This window comes from Cariama cristata, unplaced genomic scaffold (genome assembly GCF_000690535.1).
Source record: "Cariama cristata isolate BGI_N322 unplaced genomic scaffold, ASM69053v1 scaffold4576, whole genome shotgun sequence".
In the NCBI taxonomy this organism is placed as follows: domain Eukaryota; kingdom Metazoa; phylum Chordata; class Aves; order Cariamiformes; family Cariamidae; genus Cariama; species Cariama cristata.
In genome coordinates, this window is record NW_009623729.1 from 3,222 (window position 1) to 17,681 (window position 14,460).

The 14,460-nt window shown below is 37.1% G+C and overlaps 1 protein-coding gene across 2 annotated transcripts in view; it reads right to left on the reverse strand.

The window, feature by feature from the left end:
- Nucleotides 1-1,730: 1,730 nt before the first annotated feature.
- LYST (lysosomal trafficking regulator) overlaps nucleotides 1,731-14,460 on the reverse strand; it is a 69,256-nt gene continuing 56,526 nt past the window's right edge. For both annotated transcript variants that reach the window (XM_009702869.1, XM_009702868.1), the window contains exons 42-51: nucleotides 14,173-14,390; nucleotides 12,612-12,842; nucleotides 11,676-11,865; nucleotides 10,626-10,762; nucleotides 9,766-9,864; nucleotides 5,985-6,124; nucleotides 5,587-5,684; nucleotides 3,886-4,042; nucleotides 3,601-3,672; nucleotides 1,731-2,196 (exon numbers count right to left, since the gene is read on the reverse strand). In XM_009702869.1, the coding sequence (XP_009701171.1) occupies nucleotides 2,058-2,196; nucleotides 3,601-3,672; nucleotides 3,886-4,042; nucleotides 5,587-5,684; nucleotides 5,985-6,124; nucleotides 9,766-9,864; nucleotides 10,626-10,762; nucleotides 11,676-11,865; nucleotides 12,612-12,842; nucleotides 14,173-14,390 (1,481 nt within the window). In that variant the 3' untranslated portion in view covers nucleotides 1,731-2,057. The remainder of the gene's footprint in view (nucleotides 2,197-3,600; nucleotides 3,673-3,885; nucleotides 4,043-5,586; nucleotides 5,685-5,984; nucleotides 6,125-9,765; nucleotides 9,865-10,625; nucleotides 10,763-11,675; nucleotides 11,866-12,611; nucleotides 12,843-14,172; nucleotides 14,391-14,460) is intronic.

The window sequence follows — 14,460 nt, forward strand, 5'->3', positions numbered from 1 at the left end:
ATGTTATTTTAATAGTTCCAGAATGTTAAACTGAATAAATATTCCTTGCTTCAAAAAATCATTTTTACTTTTACATAAAAATATATAATATTGCACTCTTTACAAGGCCAGCGATTTTGCATATTGATTTGTAACAAGTGGAATTCTACTTTATAAAAATAAGCCTTTGTGAACAACACCCCAAACCAGGGAGGCACAAAAGCACCTCAAACCCACAATATTTGTATTTTTTCCTCTTAAATAAAGCACATCACTTCAACATGAGCCAAGAAGCTTTTCAGTCTGTATTTGGACCTTACATTAACATTTAGACAGTGAAAAACGTGACTAAAGCCATCCCATACAATGCTGCTACAATATATGCAGTTTAAAATTCAGTTCATATATGATGTAGCCACTTGGTTTATCGAACCAAAGATCAGCCTTTGGGTCATGGGCTATGAGAATATTTTTCTTAAGTTTTTCTAGTTTGAAAAGTTCTTTAGTCGGGAAGTTGCAAGAATTTCTGAAGACTGGAATTTTCAGAAGGAGTGTAAAGATTTCTGGCATGTATGTCATCTTCATCACAACTTGACAATTTCATATACAGCGTTTTGAAGGCAGATGAACCTTAAACACGACAATAGAGCAGTTTGTATGGCAATAGCGGAAATGTCAATGATGAAAAAGCAAAGCAATTTCAAAGAAAAATGTAACTACATCAGACTTGCGTAGCATTCTTGTTTTACCACTTGCATGACTAGTATGCACTCATTCATGTCAGGTTTAGAGGTCTTCAAATCCATCAACTGAAATGTTAATTTTTGATCTGGCCTAAGAATTCAAATTTGTTAAGCCTTTCACAATGGAGGCTTATTTTTAACCCCTCAGAAACTAGCACCTAAGAATAAATAACATATTTGCGTTTTACCATTTGCATGACTAGTAGGCACTCATTCATGATGTCAGGTTTAGAGGTCTTCAAATCCATCAACTGAAATGTTAATTTTTGATCTGGCCTAAGAATTCAAATTTGTTAAGCCTTTCACAATGGAGGCTTATTTTTAACCCCTCAGAAACTAGCACCTAAGAATAAATAACATATTTGCACAGTGTATCTGTGTAAACTCTTCCAAATCATCTGATGCCTATGAACATTGATTATTCAAGCAGGTAGATTCAAACATTTTACAGTGTATTGAACTTCAATGACACTAGGAACAGGAGCACATCTGTGCCTTCTTTAACACCCTTTTTTAGAGCTCTGGAAGATAAGCTGTGTGTGTACATTATATATATTCTGCCACAGAATTGCAATAGCTAGGTGTTACAAAGTTAGGGAGTTACTACATTAAAAAACAAAACCAAAACATGATCGAACTATTGCTTCATGATGCCATGAGGTGTCTACCCATCACTAAGAAATATTTTATTTTTGCCTGTTGGAAAGATTATTATACTAACGGAGAAGATGGCAAAAGCTACAAATATAAAGATAACAGAAATTCAATTTTTAGCATTACAATACCATAAGATGGTGCAAAAAGCACCTACTAAGTTCTTTGCTTCTCAAAAAAAGCAATTTTAAGTGGTCTTGGATTTTTAAGTTTTGGGTTGCTTATCCCAGAGCTAACTAGACCATGCTCAACTAATCAGATATACATATGCTGACAATTTTAAGAGATATTTACAGAACTTTATGCTGCCAATATTTTACAACAAAAGAGGGGGAATAAGCATTATCAATCAAATTTTTTAAACACTTCCGTCCAAGAAGTGATTTAAAAAATTCTGGTTTATATTGCAGCATTTTGACTTGTATGTTAGAGTGTTTATGAGTCACTTTGCTGGCACTGGAGTATATGACCAGAGCTTTCTGGTGACCTGGATATGCTTCAAGTTCGTGCATGCACATAGGCAATTTTACAACCACCTTAGACTGCTCTTTTTTTAAAAAAAAAAATCTATTCAGTCATTCTAGAGACATTCAAACGACTTCAAAATCCAGTTAACTAAGATTCTATAATCTATTTTGGATTTAAAGTGCAGAGACATGAGTTAGCAGCAAAAAATAGTCATCACCCAGCCGCGTAGCTGCTAAGGAATGAATAGAACATGGGTAACTTCAAGCGCTGCTGGTCCTTGCGACACCAAGCTATAACATTTCCATCACTATTAGCTGTGAACAAGTGATGACCATCACAGGAAAACGTAAGGCTGAAAAACAAGAAGACAATCTATTTTTATATCAGATTTGGCTATTTAAAATGCTAGAAGACATTAAAATCCTGTAAGAGTATAGCCAACAAAGATTAGCTCTCGGGGGAGACCCAGTGAGTACATTAACATATTAATACAATAAGCATATACCTGCTTATTCACTTTTGTAACCGAACGGGCTGAACTACAGCTTTGTCCAGCACTTCAACATGCTGTGCAGCTCAGTACTCATTTCTTCGCAGCGTCAAAGAAAAGGGTAGGATCAGTAGCAGCATCCTACTCTCTCCCTGGGCTGACCCTTGTGCTCCCGAAAGGAAGGCTTTTCAGCAACAGCACTCAGTGCCCTTTGAACTTGCTTGCTGACAAAGGCAGAAACTAAATCCATCAGATTTCATGGTACAGCATAGGACTTTTGTTCAGCCGGACATTTCTTGAGCTATCACGGTAGTAAAGCCCTTCAGCCATGCCATGGGTAACGTTAGAGAGCATGAAGGTCAGCATTCATTTTCTGTCTCATTTAAGCAGGAAACTTTAAATTATTCAATAGCTACTAAATCATTATCAACAAGCTTTGTGAAATATGCTTCTTAAAGGAGGTAACAAAAGACAGTAACTGCTATCAGACAATGTTTTTCATCTCTAAAAAATGGTGATTAGTAGTTTGGGGTTTAAATGATATTTCCAGCAACAGTCAAAAAATTTTTCAGAGTGATTTGTTACTATGCTAACATCAAGATGATAAAATTTTGGCATAACTCTAAGACCTCTGTGCAGACTACTGTACCACTGGGGATTACAAAGACTTGATCTTTGACTGTGTTCTGAAACATTTTGGCATGAGAATAATTCTGCTTATATAAATCATCAAGGGGACTCAGAAAATTACACAAGCACTCCAAAATGGCAGCATCCAGGCTCCTGAGTTTCCTTTACTCCTTTCTGCACCATTTCCCTCTGGTATCAGAAAAAATGGTCAGGGAAAAGGTAGTGTTTTCATTTATTTCTAAGAAAGAAAAAACTCTGTCTATTTGAGTCTGACAAAGTTAAGATTATGTCATGATTTTTATACAGATCCTGGGGAAAAATATTAAGCTTAAAAATAAGAAGAGTAGCTATTGTTCAGTTCTCAAGAGAATCCTGCTGATTTCTATCTGCCAGCAGCAGAACCTAGTTATTATTGTCATTACAAATACAGCACACTTGTGCTCATTTTGCTTTCATGAATAATTAGTAGGATTGCATTGCTCTTTTTAGACATGGGTGTTCACCTCCTGCTCTCGTGTCAAATCCACATTCAACACTCAAGGCTATTTTGTTGTGTGGTTTGTTTTTTGTGTGTGGTTTTTTTTCTTTTTTTTCCAAAGAGAAAATCCATTTATTGTATACTTAAGATCTTTTTACCTTACAATAGGTTTGGCTGACTTCGAAAATGTTATTTCCCGTACTGGCTTCAAGTCCCATGTACTCCATAGTCTGAAAGAAAGAGTCATTTTTTCCTCACATTTAATTTTACAAGTATTTCAGTGATAAACATAACCTACTTAGCAACTACTAAGATTGGAAACTGAACAACAGCTTGTCCACCTTCTTTAAAGCCAAATATCAGCATGATGTTTGGCTACATGCTCTCAAACTGTGAGCCTAAGTTATAAAGCATTTTAGTAAATAGAAGTTTCAAATGCTTACCTCACAACTCCATTTTCAAGCCCCCCTGCAATCACGTTGACAGATACTCCTTCAGGCTGGTTAGAGAAGGCAACAGAGCAAATACTTTCCCGGCAGTGTACATGTCCCACGAGATCACCATTAACTGTCCAAAGTCTCAAATCACTACCCCCTCCAACTGCAACAGAACATAGCATGGGAATATTAAAAAATTAATCTAGACCACAGCTAGGTCTATGCAACAGAATCTAAGTGTTAAAGAATTCAACTTCTTGAAAGATCAGAAGGTTTGAATGACTCGGTGATGTACGCTGCCTCTTCCCTCCTTTTGTGACAGGGAACATGCAAACCACCAAGCCACCGCAGTGATTTAGAAGACATCACTTCATATTTATGGAACATTGTACTTACAAAATGCCGTCTGAATTTACTTTTAATGACCAATTTTAATGTACTAACAGGGAAGTGCTAAGAGGGAATTTATACTCTCTACTTTAAACAGCTAGTTCTTGTACCCTGGCTTGCATTAAAAGCAGCAAGCCCAGTTATCTTACCTGGTTATCTGGGATTATTTGATTCTATCACAGAACTAATAACCCAGCTACTACTTTGTCTTAAAAGGCATTGACACTCACGTCCCTTACCAATTAGAGAATACAATCTTTTACAGAAAAAAAAAAAATGGTTTGTGAGCTACAGAAATGGAGCTGAAAGTCTCCATGTCAGCTTAAAGCCTAAATATTAGGTTTCTGAAACTGCCAGAATAATTTCCCATTGTTCTTTAATACTATAGACTGTGCTATTTTGCTTCCCCCACCAGATCTGGAACAGTGTTAGTTTCAGTTCAGTTTGTGGAGGACTACAGTAAGAAAAGGTGGCTAAAAGATACTTCAGTATGTAAGACCTATCTTACTCAAGGCAAAAGAGAAAGAAAATTAGCTCAAACAAGCAAGAATTGGGTCAGTAACTACAACATGGATGAAGTTAAGCTCTCTTCCTTCTTATTCCATACCTCCTTGGATCAATGGAACAATATTCCGTCATTTAAATGACACCTATTCCCTCCCCAGTCTCAAGTTAACACAATACACACAGGTATCCTTATAGACAGCAAAATGGTGCGAGGACTCTGACTTGGTCCTGCTTTACCAATATAGAGTCAATCTTCAAGTCAATGGGTATCCCAATTTATGAAATACTCAAAACTCCACTGCTCAAATAGGTCTTAATGGTCTCATTCATAAACAGTACTATGCGGTGGAAAACAAGATAGTACAAAAACCTGCTTTAAAATAAGATGAGGGAGGATTTATGTTTGCTTCTGGGGATATGGAAGCATTTAAAGTGACAGACTGAGTAACAAAAATTCTATTGCTCTGTAGTACACCTTACTCCCCTGAAGAACTGTACCTTTGACAACAAATCTCAGTTAAAATGAAAGCAGCCAACTTCACAGAATTTAGGTCTCCCAGGAATCTGTTGAAATTTCAAGTATTTTTATAAAGAGATCAAGCTGTTAGCTTTTATCTCTCTGCATTTTACTCAAACACCTGCCTGACCATTTCTGGAGAAATGTCTATGTTACTACGTAAAAAAGAGCACTCCTATTTGACCAAATGTATCCTCAGATGATTAAAACACACTCTGTAACAAATTTAATAGTAAGTCCCATGATTTATTTGGTCTGCAAGTCAAAACAGCTTTCTCGACTGCCAAATATACCTGAATCGCAAACCGTTGCAATATCACCAGTTGTTTCACTAGCTGAAACTGCCGTCACAGGACTCTTGTGTCCAGCCAGACTCTGGACATAGCATAGCCTGAAGAAAATTAAAGAGAACAAGCCTAAAGGTCAGACTCAAAACACAAAAAAAGGGTCTTGGAGGAAAATATTTAAGAGTTATACTAATTTCAATCAACATTTTGCACAATGATGGTATTTTTCATATTCATTCTAGAATTTCAGCACCCTTCATGGGAGAAAACAGTGAGGGTTTGACTTAACGTTAAGATATACACAGAACAAGTTCGGTTAACTTTAAAAGGGTAAAGATATGCAAAATTTCTAAAACAGGTATTTAAAAGAAAGCCATTGGAGAAAGTTACATATATACTTGTACCTGTTCAAGTCCCATATAATGCAGGTTCCATCTTTGCTCACACTTATCATTATACTGTATGGTTTGCACACAAACAAGCTTGTTATTTCTGCTGTGTGACCATACAGATGGACTTGCGACTCCATTTCTATCTCTGAATGCTGAAAAACAGTAAGATAAAACATGAACTCTCATGAAAAATTTATGTAGTTTTTTCTGAAAAGGATAAGCCTAGGGACAAGTTTAGTTTTCAGATTTCAAAAAGTGGTTCCCATTGTTTTTAACATCATCGGTTTAGCCACATTGTTAATGCTTCATTAACGTTTAATGCTTTATAATGTGATAAGCCATACAGATCATTAATGTTCAACTTCTTGCTTCCAGTGCTTTAGCAAGTTTAGCTTTCAGATTTCAAAAAATGGTTCCCATTGTTTAACATCATCGGTTTAGCCACATTGTTAATGCTTCATTAACGTTTAATGCTTTATAATGTGATAAGCCATACAGATCATTAATGTTCAACTTCTTGCTTCCAGTGCTTTAGTCTAAGCAAACAGTTTGATGTGGTCCAATGAATCGAAATGAAGAACTATTGTATTTGTTCTGTCTCAATTACACACCTTGAAATTGGCTGATTTGTTTTCTGCAAGAGTGCTATTTCCACATGACAGCAAAATGAGAGTCCTCAATATTTTAGTGTCTACAGGAAGCACTTGGAAACATGGAAGGAAAACCCAGCTCAGCAGTTATCACTGTGTGCAGTAAATGACTGGGAATTCCTCAAATTGGTGCCAAGTCCTTCAGTGATACCAAGTTGGAAAAATATGCAGGAAGTTTAAACATAGAAACTGCTAGATAAAAATTAAAGTAGCAATTTTAACACCAAATAACACTTCTTATTCAAGTTATGTAATTTGAAATTATTCAGATTTCCTGAAAACTAGCTAAGTTGAAGGAGCTGCTTAATCAAAATACTAATGCTTTAAGACAACTTGCTGTACAGAGATTAGAATAATCTTTGTAAAAGAAAGGAACATTTTTCTGCTTGTTTCCTCACATGTGCCAGAGCACATTGTCTGCATTTTTGTATGAGGGTACAGGATGCATATAGCAGGTCTACAAAAAGCTTGAAAGTAGAAACAGACAAAATTAAAATATACATGTGCTTAACTCAGTTTGTAGAAAGTTTACATGGCTTTCTGCACTAAAAGGGACAGTATCATCTATGTAATATTGCAAAAGTCAATACACTTTTTGACAACAGGAAGACCTGCTATTTTGCTCTTGCTACTGAGCATCTCATCCAAGTAAGACACACTTGTGGAAGTATCCAGTTGTCATTCTTAGAACAGTGTGGTATCTCACATATGCAGATCCTTCTCTAATCCTTGCTCAATTTAGAGAAAAAAGTTACACCAAATTCTTCCATAACAGCATCAATCAAGACTTCTGATCTCCTGAAGAACTGATTTTGATCACCCTTTTATTGCGCTCCTCACATCTCCTTTAAGTGTTTCCTGTTGATCTGCATTTGAACGCTTGAACTGAAAGCAGGATTCATCTTTAGCAGCTTCTCTCTACAGTACTAATAGCAATGGTCTATTGATTCTTCACTGGCTTATTGTAATAATACTGTAATGACACAAGCTGGAATTTTAGCACCAACTGTATTAAGGTCTAATAAGTTATGAAATCAATTACCTCATGCCTAAAATACCATCCCCTTTTCACTACCCACTTGCTTTTAGATGACAACCACTAGACCAGTATCTAGATGTGGAAAAACATGCAGGTATGTATCTACCTTTAAACAGCAGTTCTTTCTGTTGGTTACGCCAAATGATCGCCTACAGCACTTGAGTGGAGAATTTAAATGATCACTGCCCAGTTTTACTCAAACAGGTCATTAAAATGCTTTCTTTCTGTTTGCGAGACAACTCTTAACAGTCAGCAAGTCAAGGCTGGAGTAGTTTGTACAACCAGAAATGCTTAGCTGAGGTTTTCAGGAAGGTATGACTTATTGTCAAGATAGATCAGTTTCAAAGCAGTACTTCATTTTTTTTTGGACCATCTTAAAGACTAGGAAAAACAGAGCATCTGAAGTACAACATGGAGGTATTTTTGCATTCTGACAGCATACCTTTAAATTCCCATATCCAATTAACAACACGCTATCTGTTTTATGCCTGTGCATTGAATTCATATAAATGTGAAACAGGGCAAAATATTCATGTTTCAAGTACTGCATTATAACAGACTGTTCACTTTATCACCAAACAGCTGACAAGATGCATACAGAACAGATGCTAGGAAGCACATTTGCGTTCCCCGCAGCCCTGACTTGGGTAACTGACTGAACAACAGGAGCTACAAAATTGGCACAAGGTCAGTCTGCCTGGGGCATGTAAAACTGTCAGTGCTGAGAAATTCAGCAAAGATGGTGTCAAAGACCATGTCTATGCAGCTGAACAAAAATCACTTGTTTCTAGGAAATGCAGGGAACTGAAGAATCAGAACCCCACTACTAGAGTTTCTTTTTATCACTGCAGAAGGTGAATATATTGAATTTCTACTTTAGTACCTAAAACAAATTTTAACAAGGTTATTTACAACTTTGCTATTCTGGTGAGTAGTTAAGGTGCCTGACTTAACATCCAACTGACTGAAGCTTGCAGGCTTCAAGCTCTACTTTTTTTAAACTCCAAGTGCTGCTAAGCTCAAGAAGTCTGAGTGGTAGATCACCAGAAACTGGGAGAAAGCCAAGGAAGTTACTACTGTATATTTGTGCTCTTCCCAGTCTAAGCATCTGCTGTTTGCCAATGTTAAAAACAGGAAACTGGGTAGGCACAGCAGATCTTACCAAGGTTCCCTCTAGCCCATGCTCATGTAGTGATTCAAGAGCATCAGGGTATACAATACTGCAAACGTGTTTGTCAATACCTGTATCTGTATCAAGCTAAATTTAAGAAGTCCGGTTAATTTAGTTGTTGCTATGGGTAATCCTGTAGACATACCTAAAATGACCTGTCAAGAAAGTTGCAAACTTTGTTAAAACTATGAAGAGTAGACGTTACTGTTGTAGAAAATCAGACAGAAGCTCAGATACTCAGTCTGAACCAGAAGATGAATTTTTAGTTCTACTTATGCTTTCATACCATGCCTATTACCACATAGTATCAGGGTGATTTCTACTAGTATGTCAGTACCGTCCACTAATGCATTAAGTAATGCAAGTTACTTTTCTCCTTTCCCTCCTCACAGCTTCTGCCCTTGGGGAATATGACAAAGTGAAGCGGCTTAGTGGTTAATACATACACTGTCTGAGATTTCATCCTGGCTCTCTGCAGTCTAAGTGCCTTCTGCGTTTGAAATGTTTCCTCTGGGGAAATGCATTCCCGTTTGAGTTAAGGCTTTAAAGGCTCCATCTCCTTCACAGAAAAAGTTATTCCTTAATGTAGGGAACTTCATTGTGCCAGACAGCTTCAATTCCAAGCCCTAGCCCAAATATAGTCAGAGCTGTATGTGTAATCAGTTATGCACTCAGATGATGAGGGCTGACTAAAGGCTAGTAGTAGGTGAACAACAGCTTAAGAAAAACCCACAAATAAACATGTTGAGATAAATCTATTTAACAGTGTCAAAAAGAATCATTCAAAAACAAATACTAAACAAGCACTTGATCTTTAGAGCAATTGCCCTGAATATATCATATTCCCCTTTTCTCACTTCTCCTGTTAAAAAAAGACTGTAATATCAAATTTGGTTGAATCCTTAAATACAAATCTTATCTAACAGAACTTACCATATTGCTAGTGAATCTGTTCATATATGCTGTGATGACACCAGATTTACTACCTGTGAACAGCTGACAACTGTCTGGCACCCAAGCACAACTTGTTACCTTGGAAAGACAAAACAAAGCCAGAAAAAATTAGAACAGAAACTATTCTAACTGCTATTTTCATTATGCCATAGCATTTGACCAAACTGATTCTTTATTAGTTATCTTAAGAAAAGCCATGTAAAATACCTAAGCTAAAGAAATCCAAGAGTTAAAATATACCTGCTCTAGGTCGTATTTGTTATTACTTCAGAAACAAAGTAAAGAGCGAAATTCTGCGTACCCCAGAATTCACAGCTCAAGAGCACTGAACTTCTGCCGGCTTCTATATCTACAGCCACATCATCAGCCAAAAATTTTTTCAATAGAATCTCACCAACCATTGGAGCATAACACAGATTATGCAGTGTTCCCTAACAATCTTTTAGACAATCTTTTTCAGAGGAACCCTAAACTATAGCAGAGTTCGGCTTCTAATGAGAGGCATCTATGATTTTTTTTCCTGTATTCATTTTTCTTGGTTTAGAACTTAAGCCTTTATAAATCCACACCAATATTCCCCAGGAAAGAAAAGCTACAGAAATCAAATGCATTCAAAAAGGATCTTTACTTAGTACAGGAACACATCCAGGAACAAGATACACTGGAGCAATGAGGGACACATTCCAAAGGAGAATCAAACAGATTAAAACCAGTTCTGTTTGGATGCTCATCTCCAAGAAAAATGAAAGGAAGACTACCTACTGCCAAGTCAGGTCACCACTTAAACCGGCAATATCCAACTGAAGACAAGAGACCGATATTTTTTTTTTTTCCTTTACCTGATGGAACTGCGAACTCTGTATAAAATTTACTGGAGGTTCACTTTGCTTGCTTTTCAGTCGTAAAATGTTATCAGCATATCCCCAGCTCAGGATAGCTGACCACTGAATATCAGTACTGTGCATGCTTCTCACACCTGAAGGAAGGCATATAATATTGTGTCATACATGCAACCAAGGAGTTGATCACTTTGATGGCCAACAATAAAAATCTCAGGTCCATGTTTTACCACAAGCTAGCATATAAAAACCTCAAAGTTTCAAAATAAGAGATTTTCTGTTAGGCTATGGCTTAATCTGTAACATATTATAAACAAACACAGTTTTCAGAGACTATGTAAACATTCAGTGTTCTCCAAAGACAGTTCACAACCTGGACAAAGCTCTTTTGAAGAAATGTTGCATCTATTGCAGTGGAGAAAAGGGGAAGAGGCTGACAATACTTCCCAGTTAGAGAAATGATTGTTCATAACTTCAAGGAGAACATTACTTATTTTTGCTGACTAAATGTAAAGCCATTTATTTTAAAAAAACCTTCATGAGTACATGTCACAAAGAAAACAAAAGAGTATGAGAACCTGTTTGTACATTATCAGTAAGAAACCCTACGAGGAGTTTATCTGAAAGCAGAAGATCCTTCATCTCTGCTTTTTACTGGTAACTTCCCTCATTCTCTGCCTCTAAAAACCTGTTCCTTTAATTCTCCTTTTTGTTGCCACATGTTCTTTTCACCTGCGCTTCCGTTCTTCTTGGACTGAATCTGCTGGCAAGTTCTAAAGCTAAATCCTCATGCTTCAGTCACTTTAATAAAAAATACCAGCTTAATTACAGGATGGCTCTATGTAGTTTTGAAAATTACAAGTAAAATCCACCCTCCAGGAAAGATACCACACTCGTGGAAGCTGTTACTGGATTTAGAAATCAGTCTTTGGCAAAAGTGACTAAACTTGGGAAGTTTGCTGGAGAACAATAGTAGAGTTAGATTTAAATTGTTTTATGGCTCATTCTTCACAGGTATTGTGCATGTAGAGAATAAGCCCAAATTCGTACCTTGCTCCTTGCTATAAATCATCAAGAGGCAGAACTTGCGGGACAAACCGCAGATAGCTTTAGTTGGTAAAGCCTGGAGAGAGCCAAACCTTTCTCCATGTGGTTGGCTAAAGCAGACAACAGGATCTGGAGCACTTGGGGAACCAACATACTCTCCCCACTTCAAGCCTTTTATCCATGGTAATGGACTCTAAAACAAGCACAAGTAAGGTTCAAATTAAAAGGTGGTAAAAAGTTTTCAGAAAACTTTTTCTTGAAATTTCTTGAAATTTTCTTGAAATTTTCAAAAATTTCATTAGTAAGGGAAAATCATTCATATCACATTCCTGTAAGCAATCACATGGTAAGGACTGCTGAAGTATTCTAAAAATACTAAAAAGACAAGTATGAAGTGCTGTAGTATCCTCAGCTGAACTATTAGCTTTAAGGCAGGCCTCTGACTTCTTTAAGAGCTGAGATAGCAAGCTTGTAGTACAGGTAGTTTAGTGAAAAATACCGATTTCTTTAAATGCAAGGATTCAGTTTCTCACTGGATCTTAGGGAAAACAAGTGGTTGAAGTGAAGAAAGTTGGACTGTCCTACAGACAACAAAAAAGTTGAGGATGGAAGAAAGCACAGTATGCGTTTACCTACTATAGGTTTGCACACAGATTCCAGAATTCATCACTGAAAGTATAAAACTGGTTTAGTGAAATGCTTTCCAACACCTATTTGCTATAATCAAGACAAATTCAGATCTATCTTAGTTTGACACAAAATATATTGCAAGTGCATGAAAATAATTTTCACCATCACTTTACTAATTTTGTGTACTTTCTTTACAGTACAATATGGGTAGTAAGTTGTAGTTTTAGGAAGGAAACTATAATCATAAGGGTACATTAATTACAGCATATGAATGTTAATTAAACCATCTTGCAAATCAAAGTGACCTACTGGGTATATTATTTCTTTAGTGTGTTCTCTGGTTTCTCTGAAAGCAAACTGCACTAGTAATCCCATGGCAGCAGGAAGTTCTCCTTCCATGATAAGCCTGGATCCAGGTCTACTAACATGTGCCGCATGGAATAGCTGGCGAGGTGTCTGCCCATATGTTTTTATCATTGTTTCAAGCGCTCTTCTCTGAACAGGATCCTCAACAGCAGAAACATCCATCCCAAAATAGGTCTAGAGAGGAAAAAAAAAAGAGGGGAGAAGAGCAAGAATCAGCTTGTCCAGTTTGTCTCTGGGAAAGATTTCTCAACACATGCACACAAATTTAGAGGCTTTTTCTTAGAGGTTAAGACTTAAGACTTGGACCAGAAGCCATCCACAATGGTTGCACTGACTGAAGAGCCTCTGAGAACAGCAGTCCTGTCCCCACTTCTTTACTGGAGAGAACTACCACCCAAAGATTTACCATGTGAGCTGCTCCTACATGTATTCCATGACTAGTTTCTGTCAAAGAGGTTTTCTTAGTAGACCTTTACTAATCTGCACAAAACCAGAAGGGTTGCTGATAAACAAAAAACAGAAAGTTTTTTGTGACCCTTTTTAATTAACATATTAAAGCTCTGGTTTGGGGTAGGGAGGGAGGAAGAACCTTCAGCTTTCAGGAGAAGAAATTCTTTCCTTTCTAATTGTGTACCACATACTTTTGCTCAGTCACACTGACAAAGGTCATGCCTTTTCAATTTAAAAAACAATGAACACACTCACACAAACTTAGTATTTGAAATTTAAGGTAATAACTAAAATCAATACTTAAGCACAAAAAAAAAGGAAAAGGAAGGAAAGCATTTGGATGACTACTTGAAAAGAAGGAGCCACCACTGCCCAACACTACAGTTTTATTAGCTCTTCCAGCTATAGAATGAACACTAAATATGTGGAACACATTTGAATGTATTTGAAACCAGAACAGCCTGGCTGAGCAAACCTTGTGATAGTAAGGATTGAAGCTAAAGAATACAATCCAAGATATCCATGTTACAATTAAGTAGTGAAACTCTGGAATTCTTTACATTAAATGGAGACTTATCTGAAATTAAATTTACTGGAGGGGGAAGTGCTCATTAGAGGGATAAAACACAAGATGTATATGAAGGGAAGAACACAAATAATGAGCTCAGGACAAACTGAACTATTTTAATCATATCAAAAGCTGCAGCACAATCTGCCAAAATGAAACGCCTCTTTTGAATGAGATGGAAGCAGGCACACACAAACACAATACCACTGCAAACAAGTATCCAGAAAGTCTAAACCCCATACTTGATCATCCCCCATGCCTATCTCAAGGCAACAAAGACGAACACAAATTTGCCAGGTCTCACAACAGTCCCTGGGATCACATCAGTTCCGCATTGGAACGGTTAAAGCCTTTTCTTATTCTTCAACACTTCACGAGCAAGGGAACTTGCTTCATGCTGGGTGTTTTCCAAGCAAGTCAGAACGAACTTCCCCCCATTAAGTTACTAAGTACAATGCACAAACACACTGCTTAACAAATACTTACTGCAGGATGAAAGACATTAATAGCCTGAACAGAGGCCTTGCCTTTTTGCTTATAACCAAACACCAAGTCAATCCAGTGACAGATTGTCTGGGAAACATGGTCAGACTCCAAAGCCTGACGATGAATCAAGATGAAGAGACGAGGATCGTTACGAGCCCAGGGTGGGAGATTGACATGGTTAACTCTGTCACCATTTTGACGTACTCCAAAATCAAAACCTAGAAACAGGGGAGTAAATATTCCAACACTTTCATTGACAGTAACTTCAAAACGTTCTTTATAGGGTTC